The sequence below is a fragment of the Ailuropoda melanoleuca genome, chromosome 1 (assembly GCF_002007445.2).
Source record: "Ailuropoda melanoleuca isolate Jingjing chromosome 1, ASM200744v2, whole genome shotgun sequence".
NCBI lineage: Eukaryota > Metazoa > Chordata > Mammalia > Carnivora > Ursidae > Ailuropoda > Ailuropoda melanoleuca.
In genome coordinates this window covers 170,813,676-170,839,656 of record NC_048218.1, presented here as the reverse complement: position 1 = coordinate 170,839,656, position 25,981 = coordinate 170,813,676, and the positions used below count along the sequence as shown (strand labels likewise).

The following is a 25,981-nucleotide window of genomic DNA, read 5'->3' as shown; positions in this document are numbered from 1 at the left end:
CGTCTAATCTTGCAGTTCCTCAGTTAGTGGTCAAAAAGAACATTTCATCCATTCATTTTTCTTTGTTTCTTAATAATTTGTTCATGTTCTCTGCCCGCTTTTTCAATTGGTATGTTCTTTTTTTCTTTGTCAGAGTTCTTTAGAAGAAGGATATTATCCCTTTGCCTGTTGTATACAAGTATTTTCTATTTGTCATTTTGCTTAAGTATGCGTACAATGTTTATTTGTAGAAAGAGTTTAAAAGTTTTGATGTAGTTTAAACTACATTTATTTCCCTTATTGTTTCTGCTTTTGATGTTATTCCCAGAAAGATCTTTCCCTCACACACAAAAAAACTTTTACCCATACCCATACCCTTTCAAGTTTAAAATTTTTACTTTATTGATCCAACTGGCATTGACTTTGTAATTCGCTGTGACAGAGGGCAGTCTGATATTTTTTAAGTGACGAGAGAACTATAATAATACCATACACTGACTAATTCCTTCTTTTCTAACTGGCTTGATGGTCCATGTACTTTCTGTACATTATTCTGGTTTCGCTCTCCTATTGCTTAAATTATCAAAGTTCTAAATTGTGCTTTACTCTCTGGCACTACCTATTTCTCTTCATTATGAATAGATGTTTTCCTCACTATTCTCATATTTATTTATCCAAAAGATCCTTAAAATGTCAACTTCTCTGGAGTGGCTGGCTGAGGAAAATACCACTTCAGTAAAAAGCGGGTAACAAGCAGTAAGATGTGGCCTCCTCTTCCGTTGGTTTGGTTTCCATCGCCTTGGGTCTGCTCAGCCTCCAGTGACTTCATGTGGCTTCAGCCTGCTCGGTTCTCCACCCATCACCCCCAAACTCCTGGGGGGGTGTGGCATCCGTGTTTCATCTGCTCCCTGCGTGCTGGGAATTCCGTGAAGTCCTGGTACTCGGATGGCTTCTTTGCTTGGCTGCCACCCAGCTGCACGTCTCCTTTATTTCTGTGTGTCCTCTGTGACTTCAGTGGGATTGGGCAGAGAAGAAAGGAAAATGGCTAACGTCTATTTCCAAGTTTTCATCTTTCCCCGAAACTATTGGAGATGATTATTTTCCAAGTGCCCTCCACCGAACCTCTATTAATTTTGTAGTGAGGAAAGAAATTGCTTTACCTCTTTAAAAGAACACTGTAATATCCATTGCTGCCTTTTCTGTAATTTAGGACATTGTTCATAATATTTCAGTGCCTCCTAGAACTAGTCATATTTGCCATGAACTAAAGAGTTGATTTTATTTTATTTGATTTTATTTTTTTACCAAATGAATATGGTGAGATGGGTAACTGACCACGTTTGCCTTTTGGCTATGGATTCCCTAAGGCTCCACCTCCAGGAAATGTCTTGGGACCCCCCACAGGTTTGCTTATACTTCATTTCCTTTCACTCAGATTTCTGCACCTTGAAATACTCTGGCGTATGCATTTTTTGTATGCCCCCACTCAGTCCTTCCTGGGGTCTGCTGGGCATAAATACATAAATGAATGAATAAGTATATCACACTTTTGTGTAGATCATAAAATGTCTCTTCTTTTTTTTTTTTAAAGATTTTATTTATTTATTCGACAGTGATAGAGACAGCCAGTCAGAGAGGGAACACAAGCAGGGGGAGTGGGAGAGGAAGAAGCAGGCTCATAGCGGAGGAGCCTGATGTGGGGCTCGATCCCATAACGGCAGGATCACGCCCTGAGCCGAAGGCAGACGCTTTACTGCTGTGCCACCCAGGTGCCCCATAAAATGTCTCTTCTATTTCCCTTCATCCCACTCACTGCCTCCTTCTTCATCATAATCACTGGGGCAATGCAAGTGCCCAGAAAGCTTGGTGCTGGTCACATACTTCACACACACACACACACACACACACACCAAAACAAACAAAAACAACCCTAGAAAAAGCCTACAAACAGGTGTAAGTTCTATTTTTAAACTAATTTTAATTGCACACATCAGTATACTTCCTTGTATGTAAGTCCCTGCGATCACCATGGCTAGTCCAAATCCCATTCCCAGGAGTGAGGACTAGTTGGTGTGTGTCCTTGCAAGCAACTGTTTATTATTATTATTATTATTATTATTATTATTTTAACTGTCCATGACTATCCCACCTCCTCATTGAAAGGCAGGATACGAGGTAATCAATGATACCTGAGCGACGGCCAGACAGTCTTGGGTTCAAATCTTGCCCTGCACCTACTAGCTGTGTGATCTTGGGCAAGTTACTTGAACTCTCTGAACTGTAATTGTACAAACTAGAAGATTCAGATAATAATAGGACCTACCTCACAGAGACGATGTAAGAATTGAAGCACTTAACATGCTTAAAGAACTTATAATCACAAGTGGTATCTGGTATGCAGTCAATAAATCTAAGCTACTGAAACATCTACACTCCTCTATTGGGGGAATTCCTGCTCTTCTAAGCAATGCTGTGATAAACAAGACACGTGCGTACAGGTATGCATGTGGGTGTTTGTCCAGAGAAGATACCAAGAAGTAGAATTTCAAGGTCAAAGGGCTGCACATTTTATATTTTTTAAATTTTTTTTTAAAGATTTTATTTCTTTATTTGACAGAGAGAGAGACAGCCAGCGAGAGAGGGAACACAAGCAGGGGGAGTGAGAGAGGAAGAAGCAGGCTCACAGTGGAGGAGCCTGATGTGGGGCTCGACCCCAGAACGCCGGGATCACGCCCTGAGCCGAAGGCAGACGCTTAACCGCTGTGCCACCCAGGCGCTCCCACATTTTATATTTTAATTGATGTTATTAACTTGCTATCCAAAGGATCTGTGCCGATATTCTCTGATATATTCAATAGTATGTGGTGACATTAATTCTACTTACTCTAAAGTTCTGCTTGTTCTGTTAATTTTGTTTTCTGAGTTGTAAACGCCGCAGAATGGTATTCTGAAGTATTATCTATTTTCCACAGTTTGGTTTCTGTCCCATTTTCTATGATATTTGATTGCACCTCATCTTTGTAGTCAGGATTTCATATTAGTTCTTCATCTTATAAGTTTTCACAGGCTGCTTGAGAGAATGTGGTACCAGTCACTAAACATTGGGTTCTTACTTGCTTTCAGGGGTCATGGAAGAAAGTGGGCTCTGACCATAGGCAGAGTAATGGACAATTAGTCTTGTGAGTAGGTACCCACCATCTCTCCAATGAGCCATTGCTTCCTAGGACCCCACCCTGTCTCTTCAAATCCAGCACCCCCACTACTAGGAGGAAGAGACCTGTATCCCTGGCTGTCCCTCTGGGAAGGGAGAGGACAAACGAAAAGGAAATATGCAGTGATGAACCCTCCTCCTTGTGCTCCAGAAATCACCTTGCTGGTTTCCTTGAGTCCTTCTTGCTCTGGGCCTTTACGCGATCTATTTAGGAAGCACTCTTTATACTTCACCCATGTGTGAAGTGTAGCCTGTGGGTATTGTGAGCTGCGTGGTTTCAACCTTTCTTCAGACCCATCTGCCTTCTTCTTCCAGGGACTCCTCACTATCACTGGATCAAGGAGAATTTTACTTGTTTCCACTATCAATGTCAATTAAAAACATCTTTCCAATTATCTCTATGGTTTGGAAGTAAGGAAGGCAACATGCTTGTTTCTGGAAAATGAGCAAGTTGAAGTGGGAGTATTCACTTCTTGAGAGAGGTGTATGTGTCAACACTGCTCTAAAGCAAAAAACCAGAGGCATTAGGGTCAAGGTCACTGGCCACAAAGTAGGCCCAGCAAACTCCCTACCCTAGTAGGTCTTGACCATCCAGGGGAACCAACCGCATTTTACCAGGCATCCTGCTTCTCTTTCTACATCTTTTTGGACAATCAGACCCATGAAGTAGAAAGAAAGTAGAGAAGAGAGTGGGAAGAAGAAAACCATTATTAAGAGGATAATATTAGTGAAAACAATCCCATCCTCACCCAAGGATGATTTCTTACAGGCTAGCACTTGGTTGAGCCAGCTTACCTCCTTGCAGGAACTTCATGGGGTAGACGATGGCGTGGTATCTGTCTATGCTGAGCGACACAAGCACGTAGGTAGAAGCGTAGAGCAGCACGACCTGAAGACACAAACAAGAGGAGGTGTGGGAGTTCATAGAAGTGAGGGGATGCATATCACAGAAGAGTGAGTGAGTGGTGCTATTAGAAACCTGTGCACTGAACCTAGGGAGGGAGGAAGTTTGGGCTAGGGAGAGAAATGACTGACTCCCTATGTCTAGAAGCAGATTGCTGTTCTTGGAACCGGACTTGTCATTGCTAGTGGTGACCAGTGAGAATGCTTGTAAGCTCACCCTTCTTTACTCATTCACTTGGCTTCTTGGAGACCCCACATCTTAGGATCAGTCTCTCTTGACATGTGCGTGCATGGTACGTTTGTTTGTAATTGACTTTTAAAGTTAAACTAATTTTCCCTGCCACAACTGACATTCCCGAATAATTAGAAAGAAACGTTCATTTGCCTTTTATCAGGCTGAGCTGCTGAGAGACAATGGGAGGGGTCTGGTTTCCGGGAGACCGTGTGCTGTTTAGAATCATTTATCATCATCTGCGCTGACAGTCTCAGACCTCACTTCCTCCTCCACTTCTCTAGCAGAGCTGCTCATTAGGGTAAGTCCTTGGGTCCCCTCTTCCTCCTTCCCTCCCCATCTCTTATTAACCTTGCCCAGGCCCTGTAATTATCCTAAGTACAGTGTTATTTGAGAGTTTGCAGAGAAGGAAATTGGGATATAAGAGGTTAACATCTCTTATGTGAAGAGCGTAATCAAAATGTTATTAAGTGAAATATCTCGGAAAGGGTGATCAAGGTGGAAAATTTTCGGGTAACGTTGAGCCTCGTTTCTACCAAGAGTCCAGCCATATCTCTGTTTTGTAACCTTTGGGCCAATTCCAGAGCAGGGAAGAGTAAATAAAGGGCCACAGTCTAAGGGTGAGTGTCTGAATCTCTTCTAAAATGAAAGAGAAATACCAGGACTTTGGTAATAACTCTTGCCTGAATTTATATCTTATTGTTCTTTCCCTCACTCAGACAAGTAATAATCAAGTATATTGTTGTTTTTTTATTATTTTTATTTCTAGAACACCACACAAATGCATTCCAGCACGAACATTGTAGAAGGTGCCGTAGGGAAGGGGTTCTGAGGGCGGATTAGAGATAGAAGGTTCTCCAGAGGGATATAAGAAGAGGTTCTCCTCTTGCTAAAAAGGTGCTATATGGATGGAGAGAAGAATGATGTCCAAGTTTAACCAAAAAAAATTAGACAGCTGTCATCTTAGTGAAAACTGGAATTTCTATGTGTGATCCAAGAATTCAGAATTGTGGGGTGCCTGGGTGGCTCAGTCGTTGGGTGTCTGCCTTTGGCTCAGGGCGTGATCCCAGCATTCTGGAATCGAGCCCCACATCGGGCTCTTCCGCTGGGAGCCTGCTTCTTCCTCTCCCACACCCCCTGCTTGTGTTCCCTCTCTCTCTGGCTGTCTCTCTGTCAAATAAATAAATAAAATCTTAAAAAAAAAAAGAATTCAGAATTGTTACAGCTGGACACACACAGCTCAGGAGGTGCAATTCGAGGAGGATGGGAAAGAAAACTCCCAAGGGCAGAACTCTATGGGGTGGAATGTCATGGTAAGAAGGTCCCAAGAATCTTAGCCATCTTTGGCTGTGTTGAGTGAGGTGGCCAACACAAGTTCAGAATTTGGAGCAAGAAGAAAGTTCACAAAAACAAGTGCCTGGAAAAGCAGGTGACATTAACAAAAAGAGATGTATTTTGAGACACAGTCAAAAACAGTAGTTAATTTCAAGGGTCTTCAAACATTTAGGCAGGGTAAAAAAAAAATGAAAGGTTACATAAAAGAAATGCATTTCAAATTGTCATGCTTCTTTTTTTACAAAAATAAAATGCCAGAAAACAGCATAAAAACATGTTCAGAGTTTTGAAAGAAAAATTATGATCCAAGAATTTTGTAAATATCATTTCTGTGCCAAGGCACAGAATAATTTTCTTAGATGTATAAGAAAGAAGAAAGTGTAACATCACATAATCTCCTGAAATATTTCTGCTGATTGAGCATTGTTTCAAAATTAAGTACTCTAGAAGAGGGACAGGATTGAATAATAACAGCTATGGTAAGCATTGAGTCCAAAAAAATCCCACAACATATTTACAAATAACTGTGAATAGTTAGGAAACATTCCAAGGAAAAATCTGAGGAGTTGAGTGAGAGGAGAGAGTATGAGGAAAGAAGTCATGTTATATATTTCCATTTGGACATTTTAGGCGTCCCTTTTGTTTTCTACTTTGATAGAGACATTTTAAATTTAAAAATTAAAAATAAACTATGATAGTGAAATAAAAATGGACAAAAAATCATTTATTAGCTTCTTATGGTTATTGTAACAAATTACCATCAACTTTATGTTTAAACCAGCATAAATTTATTTTCTTATGTTTCTAGAGACCGGAAGTCCAAAATTAGTTATAGGAGGTCAAAATCAAGGTTTTGGCAAGGCCACCATCCCTCTGCAGGCTCTAGAGGGGATTCCTTCCCTTGCCTCTTTCAGCTTCAGGTGACAGCCATCATTTTCTGATTTGTGGTCACACAAATCCCATCTCAGGTCTATGGTTACAATGTCTCTTCTGTCTGTCACATCTCCTTCTGCCTCTCTTTTATAAAGGATGCAGATGATTACATTTAGACTCATTAAGATAATCCAGAATAATCTCCCCATTCCAAGATCTTTAACTTAATTACATCTGTAAAGTCTCTTTTTGCTATTTAAGGTAATATACATGAATTTCAGGGATTAGGATTTGGATTTGGGGGAGGCATTTTTTCAGCCTACCACAAATAATGACCAAATAGAAAGGAAACAACATGTAAATAGGGAAAAATTAACAAAGAAGGTTAAAATGTGGTGACTTAAATAACGCCAAACACTATTTGTCTCAATAAATATAAATGGCTTAAGCTCCTTGACTAAAACAAAGATTATGTACAAAACCCTTCCCCAAATCTAACTGCATACTCTGTTGAAAACAAACTTCTAGAACCAAATGATTATTAAGGGTTAAAAATAGAGTGATGGGGGTGCCTGGGTGGCACAGCAGTAAAGCGTCTGCCTTCGGCTCAGGGCGTGATCCTGGCGTTGTGGAATCGAGCCCCACATCAGGCTCTTCCGCTGTGAGCCTGCTTCTTCCTCTCCCATGCCCCCTGCTTGTGTTCCCTCTCTCACTGGCTGTCTCTATCTCTGTCGAATAAATAAATAAAATCTTAAAAAAAAAAATAGAGTGATGGCCAAAGGCTTAGCGAACAACTAAAATCAAAAGAAGGCATTTTCTCCCGGGTAAATTAAATTCAAAGCAAATTGTACTACATGAGACAAAGGGATTCTTTTTATTGATAAAAGATATAATACAAAATGGTAATAGAATATTAATAAACTTATACGTGACAAGTAACATAATACAAAATATGTATAAGTAAAACTTTCAAAGATTTACAAAGAATACAACACAAAAATACATAGACAGAAAAAATTAAACACGCTTTAAAAATAATACACATTATTGTAAAATATCTAGGCAACATTTCAAAACTGGTCCTAAACTAAACTACCAGGAAAAAAAAAATCCCTCAATAGATTCCAAAAATTATACAACTTATATAATTTGCATATTTAAAACAACAAGCAATAAGAGCTGAAATTAGTATCATGTTATTTTTTTTAAAATACCACTCGGAAATTTAAACACCCTTGTAATTAACTTGAGTCAAGAAGGAAATCAAAGTACAATTATAGTCAATTCATAAATGTCAACAATGAAAATTCTACACATCAACAACATATGGGATACCATTTGGAGAACAGATGGCAGCTTGAGGACATATGTCTGAATTCTCACTACCCCACCCCTCAATTCTGACAAAAATGACCTAGGAAATATAAAACTAAGGAAAATCTTGCAGAGAAGTGAGACTTGAATGCAGCAAACTTAGAAAAATTTTATTTAGAAAAATACCAGATTGGATCCATGTAAAGGAAGATCCCTGGATAGACTTAAAAAACTAATATACTTCATTTTTTAGAACAATTTTAGATTTAGAGAAAAAATAAAGCAGATAGTACAGAGAGGTCCTACTCCCCTATCCACCACCTTCCCCTCTTAACATCCTTCTTTAGTGTGGTCCATTTGTTAAAACTGATGAACCAGTGTCAATGCACTATTACTAAAGTCAATGTTTTATACGAAGCTTTCTCTTTGTGTTGTATAATTCTATGGGTTTTTGACAAATGCATAATGTCATGTCTCCACCATTCATACAGAAAATTTCCACTATTCTAAAAACCCTTTACTTTACCTATTCAATCCTTCCAAATCCCTAGCAACCACTGATCTTTTTACTGTCTTCATCGTTTCCCTTTTCCAGAACGTCATATACTTGTAATCATACTCAGGTAGGCTTTTCAGATTGACTTCCTTAACTTAGGGAAGTGCATGTAATATTCCTCTGTGGCTTCTCCTGGCTACATAGCTTATGTTGTTTTATTGCTGAATAATATTCCCTGACATGGAAATACCAAAGATTGTTTGTTCGTTTGTTTTATCCATTCAACTTTTAAGGAACATCCTGCTTCTAATTTTTGACAATTCTGAATAAAATGACTATAAACATTCTTGTGCAAGTTTTTGTGTGAATGTAAGTTGTCAACTTAATTGGTTATATATATCTAGGGGTATAATTGTCCTATCGTAGGATAAGAGTATGTTTAATTTTATAAGAAACTACCAAAATATCTTCCAAAATGGCTGTACCATTTTGTGCTCCTACAAACAGCACTAGCGTTTTGCAACATCTGCTTTTTGGATTGTACTCATTCTAATAGGTATGTTAGTGCTATGTCATTGTTGTTTTAATTTGCAATTCCCTAATGCCATAAAACAGTGAGCTTCTTTTCATATGTTGTTTGTTATCTTTCTATCTTCTTTGGCAAAGTGTCCATTCAGATCTTCTGCTCATTATTAAGTGGGTTGAGTTTTAAGAGCTCCTTGTGTATTTTGGATAAAAATCTTTTATCAAGTATGTGTTTTGCAAACATTTTTTCCCATTCTGTGCCTTGTCTTTTCTGTCTCTAAACAGTGTCTTATGCAGAGAAGTTTTAAATTTTCATAAAATCCAACTTTTCATTTTTTTCTTTCATGGATTGTGGTTTTGGTGTTGTATCTAAAGGGTCATTGAGAAACCCAAAGTCCCCGATTCTCTCCTATGTTACCTTCTAGAAGTTTTATAGCCTTGCATATTTCATTCAAGTCTATGATCCATACTGAGTTAGTTTTTGTGAAAGTTATAAGGTCTTTAGTCAGATCATTATTATTATTATTTTATGTGGATACCAATGACTCCAGCAGTCTTTCTTGGAGAGGCTATCTTTTCTCCATTGAATTATCTTTGCTCCTTTGTCAAAGATCAGTTGACTTTTAATGTGCATTTGTTTCTGGGGTCTCTATTCTGTTCCACTGATCTATTTGTTGATTCTTTTCCAATACCATGCTGACTTGATTTAGCTGTAGCTTTATAGTAAGTCTGGAAATCAGATAGTATCTCTCTTCCAACTGTGTTCTTCTTCAGTATTGTATTGGCTATTCTGTGTCTTTTGCCTGTCCACATAAACTTTATAGTTTCTCTATATCTATAAAATAACTTGGTGGGATTTTGATTGGGATTGCGTGGAATTTATAGGTTGCTTTGAGCATAATTGACATCTTAACAATAGTGCATCTTCTTATCTGTGAACATAAAATATCTATTTCCTTAGATATTCTTTCATTTCTTTCACCAAAGTTTTCTTCATACCGATCTTGCACATATTTTGTCAGGTTTATACCTAAGTCTTTCATATCTTTGGTGCTACCTTAAATGGTTATTGCATTCTTAATTTTAAATTCAAATTGTTCATTGCTAGAATATAAAAGCACAATTGTATTCTTCAATCTCATTATTTTTATTTTCACTTAATAAGCCCACAGATTTTCTGCATTTTGTTTTGTTTTGGTTTTTTGTTTATTCTTTCAGATCATCTACAGAGATAAGCTTGTCATCTGTGAACAAAGATATTTCATCTTTCTCATTCTGTATACGTTTTATTTCCTTTTTTGTCCTGTTGAGTTAGTCGGAACTTCCAGTATGATTCTGAATAGGAGTAGTGAGAGGGAACATCCTTGCCTTGTTCCCAGTCTTAGGAAAGAAGCATTCAGTATCTCACCATTAAGTATGAGGTTAGCAGTAGCTTTTTGTAGATGTTCTTTACCAAGTTGAGGAACTTTCCCTCTATGCAAAGTTTACTGAGACTTTTTAACATAAATGAATATTGGATTTTATCAAATGTTTTTTCTTTATTGAAATGATCATCTACATTTTCTTCTTTACCTTTTTGATTTAATGGATTACTTTAATTGATTTTTGAATGTTGAACCAGCCTTGCTTACCTGGAATGAATTCCACTTGGTCATGGCATGTAATTCTTTTTATAAGTACTTTGGTTCAATTTACTACTATTTGTTGATAATTTTTGCATCTATGTTCATGAGAGACACTGGTCTATAGTTTTCCTTTCCTGTAATGTCTTTGTCTAGTTTTGGTGTTAGGATAATGTTGAACTCACAGAATGAGTTAAGAAATGTTCCCTTTGTTTCTATGTTTCAGAAAAATTAGAAACTTATTAATAGGGGCACCTGGGTAGGCTCAGTAGGTTACGTGTCTGCCTTTGGCTCAGGTCATGATCCTGGGGTCCTAGGATTGAGCCCCACATCAGCAGGGAGTCTGCTTCTCTCTCTCCCTTTGCTCCTCCATCTCCCCCCACCCCCTGCTCATGCACACACTCTCTCTCTCTCATAAATAAATAAAATCCTAAAAAAAAAAAAAGAAACTTATTAGTGTAATTTCTTCCTTAGATGTTTGGTAGAATTCACCAGTAAACCCATCAGGGCCTGGTGCTTTCTTTCTTAGAAGATTATGAATTATTAATTCAATCTGTTTCATAGATATAGGCCTATTCAGATAATCTATGGCAGCTTGTGTCTTTCAAGGATTTGGTCCATTTCAAGTAAGTAATCAAACTGGTAGGCATATAGTTCATAATATTCCTTTATTACCCTTTTAATATCCATGGTATCAGTAGTAAGGCCCCTCTTTCATTTTTGATATTAGCAATTTGTGTCATCCCTCTTCTTTTCTTGTTTAGCCTGGCAAGAAGTTTATCAGTTTTATTATCTCTTTGAAGAACCAGCTTATAGTTTCATTGATTTTCACTATTGAATTACTGTTTTTATTTTAGTAATTTGTTCCAATTTTTATTGTTTAAGACATTCTGCTTATTTTAGGTGTATGTTGGTCTGCTTTCTCTAGTTTCCTAAGGTGGAAGGTTAGATTATTAATTTTAGATCTTTTTTTTCTTTTCTAATACAAGAATTTAAATGCTATAAGTTTCTTCAAAAGTACTGTTTTTACTCTCCTACAAATTATGATAAATTATATTTTCATTTTTTTCTTTGACCCACATATTACTTAGAAGCGTGTTGTTTACTCTCCAAAAACATTGAGAGTTATACATTTTTAGTTTTCTGTTATACATTTTTAGTTTATTTTTTATTTTATTATTTTTTTAAAGATTTTATTTATTTCTGTTATACATTTTTAGCTTATTTTTTTAAATTTTATTATTATTATTTTTAAAGATTTTATTTATTTATTTGACAGAGATAGAGACAGCCAGTGAGAGAGGGAACACAAGCAGGGGGAGTGGGAGAGGAAGAAGCAGGCTCCTAGCTGAGGAGCCTGATGTGGGGCTCGATCCCATAACGCCGGGATCACACCCTGAGCCAAAGGCAGACACTTAACTTCTGTGCCACCCAGGCGCCCCTACATTTTTAGTTTAAATCTAGTTTGGTTTGAGAGCATACTTTGTGCTATTGCCACTCTGTTACATTGTTACGGTATGTTTTATGGTCCAGTATGTAATTTCTCTTGGTGAATGTTTCCCATGAGTTTGATAAGAATAAGTATTCTGCTTTGTTGGATGAAGTGCTGTATAAATGCCAATTAGGTCAATTTGATTGATAGTTTAGTTTACTTCAACTGATAGCTATTTGGTTCAACTGTACCCTGGTTCTAACACTAAGTACTGACATAATTTATTTCTCAGCAATTGCTAGATTATGCAATTGATAGCATTTATCTGAAAGGAAGCAAAAATTTTTGATAAGAAATTAAAATAAGTTTTAAAAAGTTACCCCTGAGAAAATACCAGTTCCAGATAGTAAGCAGGGTTCTTTCATATCTACTAAACTTTCAAGACTATGTTCAGAGCACAAAAGAATTTTAATTGTAACTATTCTCTATCCATTTTCTGAAGATGGAGTAACTCCATTTCCAAGGTATGAAAATGATAGAACAAATGAAAATCATAGATGAATATAGATGCATGAATATAGATGCTACAAAGTCTACTAACAAATGGAATCTTGTAGGATAAGATTTTCCAAAAAAGCATTGTGCATCTATAAAGCTATAATAATTTAGTTGGAGTATGGGCATAAGAATAGAAATATATTAATGGAAAATATTTTTAAGAGCTCAGAAAAAGAGCACATCAATCCTAACACCAGTTATGAAACAGTTCATTCTTTCTATAATTAGCTGATGTGCCTTAGTCCATATTACATACATATATGATGTATTAATAATACAATATATGTATATGGCACATATGTAATATTTTACACCATATATTTTATGTATATATGTATATATATTTTCACTGATAATTTTTACATTGAAGCATATTCAACAGGCAAAGTGTAAATGTCTTTAATCTAAAAATAGATATTATCAATAACTGAGAAAAAAAGAAGTATCCCAGTTATAAAAAAAATTGAAAAAGAATAATAGGCAATTTAAAGAAGAAGAAATTCAAATGCCAAGAAATATCTTATAAAGTCTAATTTAGGTGGTAATACAAGACATACAAGTTAAAACAACCAGAGATAATACCTATTTTCTAACAACCTGTCAACGTTTTTCTTTTCTTTTTTTTTTTTTAAAGATTTTATTTATTTATTCGACAGAGATAGAGACAGCCAGTGAGAGAGGGAACACAAGCAGGGGGAGTGGGAGAGGAAGAAGCAGGCTCCTAGCAGAGGAGCCCGATGCGGGGCTCAATCCCAGAATGCCGGGATCACGCCCTGAGCCGAAGGCAGCCGCTTAACGACTGAGCCACCCAGGCATTCCCATTTTTCAAAAAGAACAGTAGCCCATGTTGTGTTAGTTTGAGGAGGGAAAAGGGGAGAAAAAAAAAAAAAAGAAAAGAAAAAAGAAAGAAAGAAAAGAAAAAGAATTGACAAATTTTTTGGAGATTGTTTAGACAGGGCTATGTATGCTCTGAATGTTTGTGTCCCACCAAAATTCACTTGTTGGAATCCTAATCCCCAACGTGATGGTGTTAGGAGGTGAGGCCTTTGGGAGGTGATTAAGTTATGAGAGTAGAGCCCTCATGAATGGGATTAGTGCCCTTCTAAAAGAGGCTTGACAGAGTTCCCTTGCTCCTTCTGCCACCTGAGGGTATAATTTGAAGTCTGCAAACTGGTCTTGAACTTCCAGCCTCCAGAAATGTGAGAAATAAATGTTTGTTGTTTCTAAGCCACCTCCTCTGCGGTATTTTTGTTACAAAAGCCTGAATGGACCAAGGCAGGCAGAATATGTCAAAGGCCTTCACATTGACCCCCAAATTTAATTAATGCTTGAAATGTGAACATTTATATTCTTACTAATGCTATTTATGTTTTATTTATATATTTATTATTTTAGCAAAAAATAAAAAAATAAAAAATCTTACAAATTATGTTCGTCCTTCCAATGAGAAGGAAGTGAGCAATTTGTTGTGTAAAGCGCTGGCTTCTGTATTGTTTTCCTTGTGAAGAATCCAAGACCTAATTTTGGTGTCAGTTTGTCTCCTCACGTTTGTAAGGTGAGACATACCTGCAAATAGCGGACCACTCGGCAAACGAGATCAGGCGCCAGAAAGTCTCCGGTGAATCGCCAAATGATGTCTGTCAGGATGTTAATCAGTCCTGTGAAAGAGTCTAACAAAAACACACAAGTGGTTAATTTTAGTATCTTTCCAATTTCCAGTCTTGCCACATTAGAAATGAATTCTTGGGGAGATTTTTTCTTTTCTTTTCTTTTCTTTTCTTTTCTTTTCTTTTCTTTTCTTTTCTTTTCTTTCTTTTCTTCTTTTCTTTTCTTTTCTTTTCTTTTCTTTTCTTTTTCTTTTTTTCTGATTCATCAGGTAGCCATTAAGGAAAAGTAAGGCAAGTCCATTGACTTTTATTATTGGATCTTGTTACCATTCAAATGGCGTGACCTTGGAAGGATTTTGGTAATCATACAGTTGACATTTTAAGTCACAGACGAGGAAGTTTTAAGGAGGTTAAGATCTCTAGCCAATAAGGGCTGTGAGAGGATCAATAAGGGCAAAATTGAGAAAAGGAACATATTTATCTTCAGAAATCCCTCAAAATCCTCCTTTTTGTATCCATCATTTTACAATGTGGACCTCTTGTTACCTCCTTAGCATTAACAACTCTCCCCCAACCCCACCTTAGGTTCCTTTTCTTTCTTTTCCTTTCCCTTTCAACACCTGTCCCTGGAAAAAATCAGGTGCATGATCAATTTAATTAACTTAGTTGGCTAAACTACAGAGGAACTGAGGCCAAGATTTGAGGCCAAGTTCAGAGACGTTATGCTCCTGTGGTTATCTTCACTCATTTCTATAGTTATAGGCTGTAAGTTGTGCAGATGTCTACATCAGAAATGGTAACATACATTATATGTCTTGAAGCTCCCTCTCATCCCTCCATGACTGATATCACTAATTGATCATGTGACTCAGAATATTTCTCAAAACAGTGCTGGAGGGGTTCTCTGCTGATTGTTGGATCGGGCTGGGACTTAAAACAGGATAAGTCAGAATTCATTGACTTAGGGTCACTTTCTTTAAACATGGGATATAACACTCTGTCAAGGGCCCAAGAGGCAAGGCAAACTCATTGATAGGGTAGCACTCAGAAGTCTGGAGAAAGTGTTGGTTCTTCCTAGGCAAAATGGAAATGTCTGAGTTGCCCTGGCAGACAGTAGAAAAAGAGAATAAAAAGGCCAACAGAAGTGGGCATGTTGTAATAGATATGTGAAGCCAGAAGACACACCAGAGAATTATATTCCATGGAAGGGCTCAGAAGACACATCATTCATGAAGAATGTACTGGTGAGAGGACCACCAGCATTACAAAGAAGTTCAGTGGCGGCTTCCTACTGTAAGCCAGAGTGGAGAGGCAGTCATAAAGCCAGGTCTTGTACCACTATAGTAAGTGCACTGTGATAGTTCTCCTCGTCCTTCCCCAAAGGAAACTGGGGTCATTTATTTGAGGGACTGTACACTGGGGAAAGAAGAATGTACAGACATTTTGAAGACTGTTAGACACAGGGTCTGTGTTGACATGATACTTGGTGACTTGAAGTGTCATTAAGGCCCCACTACAAGAGTGGAATCTTATGAGGCCAGGTAACAAATAGAATCCTAGTTGAAGTAGAATGGTTCACTAGATCTGCCGGCCTTTCATTGTTCATTTCCCTGGTCCCTGGGTGTTTAATCTGTATTGACATACTTGGCAGCTGGAATAACTCCGAAATCAGGCTCCTCATAGTAGTGGCAGACAGTAAGTCTACTCATTTGGACACCATGATGAATTACTCCTTATTATGGTCAATCTGGCTATTGCTGTATTTGACTGTCTTGTCATTACCAACAATGGAGACCAACACTGAGCTCCAATATAACACTATTTCTTAAGAAGACTGATTCTCCACCTTGTGAAAAGTTGACTACAATATGGCAAGGGCCAGCTGTCCATCTTCCCAGTGTATACGTATTCTGGGTATGAGCTGCCTTCCCTGACCTCTGAGTTGTAGTCAACACCATTCACCAATCTCTAGAGGATTTCTGATTGCTCAACTGGAGTGGAATGCCACACAATATAATAATGTCTGATCAGGACACCCACTTCACAGTGAAGGGGATATAGGCTTGAACCACTGATCATAGAATCCTCTGTTTATATCACCTAGTGTACCACCCAGAAGCAGCTGTATTCTTGGAGCACTGGGATGGACTATTAAAGGCACAGATAAAGTGCCAACTTAATGGAACTCTGAAAGGATGGAATGCCACCCTTTAAAATGCTGCATATGCATAAAATCAGAGCTTCCTTTATGGTTCACTAATAGGAGGTAGACATACATCTGAGAACCAAGGGGCAGACACAGGAATGGCCTCACTATACATCACTCCCAAAGAACCCCTGGGACACATTGTGTACCACTCTGCTCTGCAGGCTGGAGGTCCTAGCCCCAAAAGGAAGTGCAAACCTGCTGAGGGACATAGCAAAGGTCCCTTTGAACTAAAAAAAGTGATGGCTGCCACACGGACTCCTTTGTCCAGGGAATAGCAGTCAAGAAGAGAAGTCATGACTGTGGCCAAAGTCACTGGCTGTGATCAGCAGATCGTGGTGGAGTTGGGTTTATACAATGAAGAAAGAGAAGCGTATGGGGAGAACACAGGCAATTTATATCTCAGATTATGACTGACGGCGGTAATTAGTGAATGGGGCTGGGGATGCTGGGCATAGGGCGGCAGGCCCTCAATGAAGAGTTGTGCAGATCTTTCAGGCTCTCGGGTGCCCTGTCCTGCTGCTGTGTGTGTGTGTGTGGGGGGGTGATGGGGGCTGGAATTAAGTCTTCATTCTTGTCATGAAGACATGCACCCTGGCTTCGGGCTGTACTAAGACAAAGCAAGTGTCAACTCTGTCCTGGATGACATATGAACTGTACCCTCTAATAAATTGTTCAGATCAAAATTCGAATCTTGCCTTTGTCGAGAAACACCGCTAGCCTTTATGAGAGAGGATTGTGGTTTCTGTGCAACTCAGAAAGAAGAGTGGGCAGAACCTTAGTCAGAAGTAAGGTGTATGTGTTTGGTTGGATTCAGATCTCAGAAAGCTGAACAGCTAAACAAAAAAAGAGGCTCCGGTTTCAGAGCAGGCCACTCATCATTCCATTTCCAGTAGTTTCTTTTTATTGCGGTGTTTCTGTTAAAGAGAAGTAATGCAAACTGAAAATGACAGTCACTTGGTTAATTACTTATGTGAACTCTGGAGAAAGAGAGCAGAAGAGAGGCCGGCGTCCCGAGCAGGTAGGGCATATCCAGCTGCTCAGAGCACAGTTATCAAATAAATTGTCACTACTGTTTGTAAAAGGCATTTGTGGCTTTGTAAAAATTAAACTTTTATTTAGAGATAATTAAAGACTCACGAGGAGTTGCAGAAATAACACAGTTTTCACGTACGTGTCACCCAGCTTCCCCTCGTGGTGACAATCTTAGCTAACCACAGTTGACTCCGTTGTTCGAAGGAGAATTATTACTCTTAATCCAGGTTTCTGTACAACACTGAGCATGGTCTTAAGAAATGTTACTAAGCAGTCATTATATTCTTGTTAATATTTTAAATATTTAAAGTATCTTAAGATCTTTTAATCTAACCAAAAACTACAAGATAAGTTCCCCGTTTTATAGATAGATGACTAAGTGTGATTAGAATCTTTTCTGAAATCTTATAACAAGTTAGAGGTAAAGACAGGATCATAACTCAGACTCGGATGTCCGTGTCCATAGCCTTCACCACAGTACCTGTGTTTTTTTCCTTTCCTTGCCTCCCCTCCCCTCCCCTCCCCTTCCCTTCCTTTCTAATTCTTGTTTAATCTGTTCTCGTATATTCCCCAGACCAATATATAAGCATGATTCTTCTTCCCATCCCCTCATTCCCTGCCCTGGCTGTCCTGAGCTTTCTCTCAGCCCCGTCTATTTATAGGGCCACTCCACCCATGGAATCTGCCTTTATTCCTTTAGAGAATTGTGATGGTAAGTCTTCCTTTTCTGGATCTTCACTATAAACAGGATAAGCTCCCAGCTTAGCATGAAGACCTTCCACAGTCTGGCCTTGCCTACCTCTTGCCGGATGCCCACGTGGGGTTTTTGTATTAAAGGTCATAGTGATCACGCCTTCGTGTTTCCAGATACACATTCCCTCTTCTTGAAATTGCCTCATTCCATTATCAGTCTGTTGAATTCTTATTTAGCTTTCAATATCTACCCGCCATGTCCCCTCTTCCAGGAGCTTCGCTTGACCATTCACATGGCAGGGGCTACAACAAGAGCTGTTCGGCCCTCCCAGTCTTATGCCCATCTGTCTCTTCCTTTTTCTCTGTAGGTAACAATGAGACCCCCGGCAAGCACATGGGAACTACAACAAAAATGTCAGAGATTAGAGAAATCTTGTAGCAGTCCTGGGCAGTCAGAGAAGTGCTGAGGAGGTTAGATTTGAGCAGCGTCTTGAGGATTGTGCGTTGTGACCTGATCAATAGAAATCTTGTGAAGCATTTCCTCGCAAGAATCGACTGGAGAAACGAGTGGAAGGGACACTGGAGTTCTTTGGATCTCCTCTTTTGTTGTTCTTATTCTTTAACTAAAAATAATGGGGAAAATCTCTAAACTTATGTTTCTCTAAATCTAAGTGATTATTTTAACAATTATGTACTCCAGGAAAATTTCTTCCTTCCCCTGGAGCTCAGTCTGAAATAAGCCGGGATCTGGGAGTAGATCAGACTATCAATGGAACGGCTATCAGGCAAATGCAGCTGTATCTAATCAGTAAAGAGCTATTTAGTTACCTAAGTAATTGAATACATTGCAAATAAACCTTTCTTAAATGGTAATTAACAGGACCTTGGGAACAAAGGGTACACTTTAAAGGCTTAATCACTTCCATGCTATTACTCCTGCTTCTTAAAATTCCTTCAGTGAGTGTTCCTAGGAAGCTGTGATAGTCAGAAGAGCCAAAACAGGCTCACCACAGGCTTCATTGCTCCTTTGATGAGCCCTCAGAAACCTGAGTGTGGGTTCCCAGTTGGAGCAGGGACATGCGTGGAGTGGGGAGAAGTCAAGAATAAGGGGACACCTGAGCTGAACCCTAAAGGGTTAGTAAGGATGGGACGGGGAAAAGCAGGTGAAAGACATGGATTCTAGGCAGGGCTGACAGCATAAACAGAGCTGTGGTATGAAACAACATCAAGTTTGTGATCGTTGAAGTCGGCAGTAGGAGCTTCCGAGGGCAAGAAATGGGGCTGAAGAGACAAGAGTTGGACCTTTTAGGGTCTTGTGTGCCAGTGAAAGGAGGTTGTGCTTCTTCCTGTGTCCTGTGGGAGCTACTGAATGTTTATGTGTTCAAACACCTGCTTCAAATAGATTTCTTTAGTCACTGTGGGGGGATCAATTTGGGAGGTCCAATGCTGAAATCACACTACACTTGTTAGGGAACGATGCAAAAGAACGGGAAAGAGGTAAGTGGTACCTGGTGTTATGTCAAATAGGAATTGGGATGGAGAGAAGGGTGCAGATTTGTGATAGACTTTATAAGGTAAAATAAGGAAGACTTGGTGACTGAGCGTTGGGTGTTTTAAATGTGAGGTAGAGCGAGAAGTCCTGCCTTGGGTGGGTATTTGTGGTAGATGGTGGTGCCTCTTGAGAATACAGGAGGATAAGCTCATTATATTTGGGTTTTTCTCAGTTTTTGGCAATTCCAAATAAAGCTGCTCTGAATATTCATGTATAAGATTTTGTGTGAATGTAAGTTTTCATTTCCCTAGGGTAAACACCCAGGAGTAAGACGGTTGGGCCATCGGATGAGCATATGTTGAACTTCACAAGAAACTACCCGACAGTTTTCCAGAGAGGCTGCACCACCGTGATCCATACCAAAAATAAATGTCTGAGAGATGCATTCTATCCTTGTCAGCACTTGGTATTGTCAGTATGTTTTCTTTTAGTCGTTGGGCTAGGTGTGTCGCGGTCTCTCATCATGGCTTCCATTTGCATCTTCCCAGTGGTTAATGATGTTGTTGCTGTGATCATCCTTGGCCCCTAGGCTTCACATTCCTCTTTGAGGGCTGTGTCAGGGTGGGAGCTGGGGTGTGGAGGCTTTAGTGTTCCAGTATCTACTTTCATCTGCACCTGCATTCCTGTAACATGGCTGCTGCTTGCTGCTCAGTGCTCGCCCTGCTGGAGGTGGGAGGGCTCTCTTTAGTCCTGGTTCAGCCTTGGTCTTACATCAACCTGTGCACCAGGACCTTGACGTTGGGACCTTCTCAGGGTCCCAATTCCTTCCCCACCATGGCACTTGAACTTCTGCCTTATATCTATGGTGGGTCTTGTGGGGGAGGGAGTTTTATGCCCTTCTCCTAGTGGTAGTGACTTTCAGTGGAATTAGTATAGTATCTTGGGCCGGCCATTTTATGTCCCCATCTCCAAGAGTTGAGGGCTTTTTACTGGTTGTCTCTATGTCTTTCCCTGTGCTCTGGGGCAACAGTATTTGGTCCCACAGTGGCCTAAGGTGTTTGTTGAGAGAGGCGACAGAGCAGCAGGGCATGATTTCATGCCTTTCCTGAAGGCATAAACTAAACCTTCACGTATATCTGAACACCATCTTTGTAACAACACCTTAACTCCACCATGGTAGAGTGGAAGCAGCCATAGACAACGCTTCAACTGAATGAACATAGCTGTGTCCCAATAATACTTTATAAAAATAGGCTACAGGCTGGATTTGGACTGAGGGCTATAGCTTGCCAACCCCCAATCTACAGAATAAACTACAAATTGTGACGTTTGGAGCCTTCTTGTCTACCTCTTAGGTCTGATCTTGTCTTGTCCTATGGTAAATTCGTACCATAAGAGAAACCCTTTCAACAAGCACATTAATACTGACAGCTGGTTAATTGATCAAAACAGTTAAAAAAAGGAAGCACACACAAAAACCCATCTTAAAACATTTTAATATAAAACATTAATGTGCATGCATTTATCATTTCTCTAACGTAGGGCCAAGACTTTTATTTGATTTTATGCATCATCTTTCTTCTGTGTGCATAAAATATATCCATAATGTATCTTTTATGATTTCCAGTTTTGTTTTCTTTAAATTGGAGTGAGAACGTGAGATACTAGCAAAGCAATTTGAGGCAGAATCTCATTGTAGGGATTTTTATAATCCTCTTTCATTCTTTTATAGTTATATTCCCTGTGCTTAATTCTATTGCTTCAGAAAAAAAAAAAAGAGTCAAGTCTTTCCAAAGAATCCAACTTAATTTTCTCAGAAACAATAGCTCTTTAACTTAGTGTATGTTAATTATTTCATTTTAATAATGAGTTCAACTGGCATAAACTGGTTTGGGAACAAGCACCTGTGACTCATACAACCCAAGAAGTGGGAACAGCAATGCATGACTTTTTAGGGACTATCCTGCTAATCATGGGTGCTAGTTAGTCAGGGTGTTGGAAGGAAGACTGGAGAGTGTGGTTAGCCCAGTAAGGCATGAAGAAGATGCAGCCAAGAGACCTTCTATGGGACTCCTTTACTGTTCCTTGACCATTCCCCGTTGTCCACTCTTTCAGCCCCTTTCTTTATGTTGCTCCTTTGACTTGGGAGTTCCTTTATGCATCTCTACCTAAAGGATACCCTCTAAGTTTAGTTCAGGATCTTTCTGAACTTCAGAAAGTCTCCTTTCTGAAGCCTTTTCTGACTACTGGGATTGGCTGATTGCCTTCTCTGGACCTCTCGCTACCTTCCTATCAAAGTACCTATAACACATTAACACATTTATTTTTTGTATTTCTTTCTACTTCTAGATTATGAGAGGATAAAGATTATTTTTTATGCACTGTCATGTCTTGGAGCCTCACATCTTATTACATGGTAAGTAAGGGCTTGGTAACTTTCTGTGAAATGAGTGATAACATTGTTACTGCTGTTGGTTAATCGGCTGTTTCAGTAGAGATGGTTCCAGAGAGCAGACTGAGCCCCATTAACTGTCTCCTTCAGAGTAGAATGAGGTAATGATTATACGGTCAAGATGCTGGAAGGAGGAATATGATTGGAAATTTTGGTCCCCAACCAGATTTTTTTTTTTGGTAAATATTTTATTTTATTTTATTTTTTTTTTTGAGAGAAGGAGAGAGATGGAGAAAGGGGCAGAGGGAGAGAAAGAAAATTCAGCAGTCTCCATGCCCAGTGCAGAGCCCAGCACAAGGCTGGATCTTATGTCCCTGAGATCATGACCTGTGCTAAAATCAAGAGTCAGACGCTTAACCTACTGAGCCTCCCAGCTGCCTCAATCCCATGCAGATTTCTAGAAGAGCACCCTAGATTCTGAGCTCTCCGCTAGATTGTGAACTCTTGGTTAGTGGTAGCTGTGCCTTACTCGTGTTTATAGCCTCATCCCCTTTCAGGGTGTCTTGCAAGATACTCAGTGCTTGTAAGATAAAGGAGGAAATGTTGGAGAACTGAACATATTTGTAAAGTCCTTGAAAACAAGAGGCCACTATTGTAAGATTCACCTCACAGAGAGTACATGATGAAGCACCATTTCTTAGATTCCTACTTGCTCTCAGCTGATGTTCATACTTTCCCATACAGAGCAGAACTAGGGGAATCATGGACACTTAGCAAGCTGAGTAACATTTTTGGCAAGTGAGTAGCATCCGAACATTTGTCACACTGGATAAGGGGACCATTGAATACAAACAATGTTACAAACACTACGGTGTTATGGACAAGAGGTGCCCTGGTTTTCTGGAGGACACTCGATAGCAGTGGATAGCAGTGGAATCTCCAGAATACACAATGCTTCCAGCTCAACTCAGTGTCTTTAGTGTTGTTGTTTATTTTGTTTTTAAAGCAAGGGAGGTGATAATTGTTTGCCTGTGGTTGTGCATGAAAACGTTTTTTGATATTGCTAAGGGTCCTTTTCTCCCCCCGCCCCCATTTCTTTGGAAAAAGATTTGATGACTTTATGTGAAAATTTGTTTAATGATGGAACTTGCATTGCTCAACCTGATGTCAGGTACTTAACTGCCAATTAAAATTATTTCTCAAAAAAGTAAGTTCTTGGGTCTCTAAGTTTTAGACTCATTTTACAATACTAATATGATCCTGGCACTGTGCCCTTTGCCAAGATTAAGTACTGGCTGAGCTTAATGGCCCAAACTGTCAACTCCCCGGCTCTTTATTAATCCTGGGAAAGTGGCCTGCACCTCAGTCATTACTGCTCAATTAGGTAAATAATCATCACATCCATTCTCATTAGACCACTCTCTTCACAGAAAGCTGTTTCTGAGATTTTCATTTAGTCTTCGTAAGTCATAAATGCCACTAGTGTCTCCCTTTTCCCATTGGTCCACTAAACAAATAAAAATCATGTAGGAGGAACCCAAATCCTCCTAAAACCTATTCTCTTTGCTTCCATTGCGTGCAAAAGCTAAGAATCTCATTACACGAGGCCAATTGGCTAGAGTGGGTCATTGGTTATTGCCGGGTGGTGGAGAACTCTTATACTCATATGTGCAAATATCAGGTTCAGCAAGAGCATATGTTTCCTTGAAGTGAGGGAAAATAAGGCATCAAGTCACTACTATTTCTTCTCCTCACTCTTCTTTACAGGGAAATTTCTTGAGGCATGGCAGGACATAATCACCACCACACAACACGAGGCTCAAACTGACTCTGAGTGTAAAAATATAAGACATGGGCAACTTGTCTCCTCCTTTAATGAGAGTTTGTTTTCCTAGTAAGAATGGTTTTCCATCAATCCTGTCAATGGTCTTGGAGTTTTAAAAACCCAAGTGAAGGAGAGAAGAGTTCCATTTGCAGTTATTCAAGAGATGAATTCTTTGAATGCCTTTTTATTTTCTTTGCAGCTCTTGCCCAAAGACACCCTAGTTGTAGTAGGTTGGAATGCAAGTAGTAGATTGCAACAAGAAATAGTTGGTTCTCATTTCATCCTGCTGCAAAAGGGCACGGGCTTATACATAGGGAGGTGAGGCAGACACAGAGATGGACTGCTCAGATCCCTCTTGAGATTCCTCAGGTCTGCTTCAGCTTCCTAGTTGAGATCACACTATTAGTCGTGCAAGCCCTGCCAATGACCGAGCAAGGTGCGGGTAGAAGGGTCTAGTCATTTCCATCCGGCATGGGAATCCTATAATGATGTAGCTGAAACTGTAAGATTGTCATTCTGTTCGGACAGGTCCTCCTGCCCAATTTTACTTCTTCCCTTTTCTTTTCATTGATGTTACATCCCCTCCCCCATTTTTGTATGCCTCATTCTGTTTCAGCATCTGTCTCCCAAAGAACCCACCTTGTAACAGGAGGGAGGGCAGGAAAGGACACATGACCATTCGTTGTCTAGGGCTAGTCTTTAAAGGCTGCTTCTTCACATAATCTAAGATCTTAGCTCCTAGCCCAGTCCCAAGCTCTTACCCAATTTTCTGGAAGATAGTTTTCTGAAAAAATTGATAAATAGAAGGTTCAGGCTTTGTTTAAACTAGATCTACAGTAATGACTGTCTACCTTATTCTCTACAATTCATGCTCATTAACTTATGTTAGTTAATTTAATACACTTGGCATCCACTAAGAAAACAGTGTTGATTAAATTACCTGATTGGCTTACAAGGTGAGTGAAACCAAGCCAGTACTTGAGAGAATGGAACACAAAGAAATACTAGTTGTGATGAATGGTTCAGAGATAAGACCATTATTGGTTGACAGAGATGCTGTTTATGGGGCAATTCTTTGCTGGGCTAGACTGTACTGTGCATTGCAGGAAATGTGGCCTCCCTGGATTGTGTGATAATTCCAAATGCCCAAGCCTTTCTAAATGTGCCAGGACCGCCTCCAGTGCAGAATCGCTTATAAAGCAAGCTGAGGTGTTCAAGGTCAGAGTTATCTAGAAGTGTCTGAACTGCTACATAATATATTAGGGCAAAGTGAGTTGTCTGTGTTGAGTGGTGGGGGTGGTGGGGATGGAGCCAAAGCTCAGAGGAGACAGAAGATAGGAGTAAGCAAGCAGAGGAGGGTAGCCGAAGCCCATCACAGAGTCGGAAGGAAGCTGGAGGATTTGGGCCACAATTGGGTCACTAGAATAGCAGAGTGAGACAAAGCAATGCTCGGCCTGGAGGGTGATTGATGAAGGCAGAAACAGGGATCAGTCTGGAAACAAGAGAGCTAGCTGGGCTTCAGAGCTAATACTCATACACTGGACTCTATTTCCTTGGAAGAGGCTTTGTTCAGTGTGTCTTGTAAGGCCTTGGCCTCATCTTCCCAGGTGACACTCACCTTTCCCCAAAAAATAGCTCTCTGAGTCTGATCTTGCCACTAAGGAAGGCAGGGGCAAATTTTGGCTGACCGCCTTTGTGCCAGGCATTGCACGGGGCTACTTAACATGCGTTAGTTTATTTAATGCAGCGTCTGTACGAGTGTATCTGAGCCAAACTCTCTAGTGTAGACATCAATAGAATTAGTGACCATTCAGAGTCTGCATTCAACTTTAGGTTCAGTGAAATTTGGAGCGTAAATTGGACTTTTGTGTATTTCTAATTGAATAGAAGAATTCTAATTCAATGAAATGTTTCAGTCTAAGGTGCAGTATAATTATAGACACTCAGAAAAACCCCAGAATCTTAGAGAAGCAGGAACACTATCATTGAACCAACATGAGACTTCTGCATGTGATAAGGATTAACCTCCATAAACAGTAGGGGCCAGGTCAGGCATAACTCACACATAATCTCTTTCCATCACCATAACTGTCCCAATATATATGTAACTGTCCCAAATAATAGAATTTCTGCATCTTGTGGTTATGAGGATTAATTTAAGTAAAGCACAGAAAGCACACGTGTCGGTGTGAGTCACAAAGGAGGCCGTGAAAGCATGCACCTGCTGTGCTCAGTTCCCCAAGAGAGAAAC

At 39.5% G+C, this 25,981-nt stretch overlaps 1 protein-coding gene across 2 annotated transcripts in view; it reads right to left on the bottom strand.

Annotated features, from left to right (window-relative positions):
• The window catches only part of NPSR1 (neuropeptide S receptor 1), a 140,915-nt gene that overhangs the window by 30,392 nt on the left and 84,542 nt on the right, over positions 1-25,981 (bottom strand). Inside the window, exons 3-4 of one of the 2 annotated variants that reach the window (XM_002918657.2) lie at positions 14,047-14,150; positions 3,986-4,079 (exon numbers count right to left, since the gene is read on the bottom strand). The exons of the other annotated variant lie outside the window; for it this stretch is intronic. Coding sequence (XP_002918703.1) covers positions 3,986-4,079; positions 14,047-14,150 — 198 coding nt within the window. The remainder of the gene's footprint in view (positions 1-3,985; positions 4,080-14,046; positions 14,151-25,981) is intronic. 2 annotated transcript variants of the gene reach the window in all.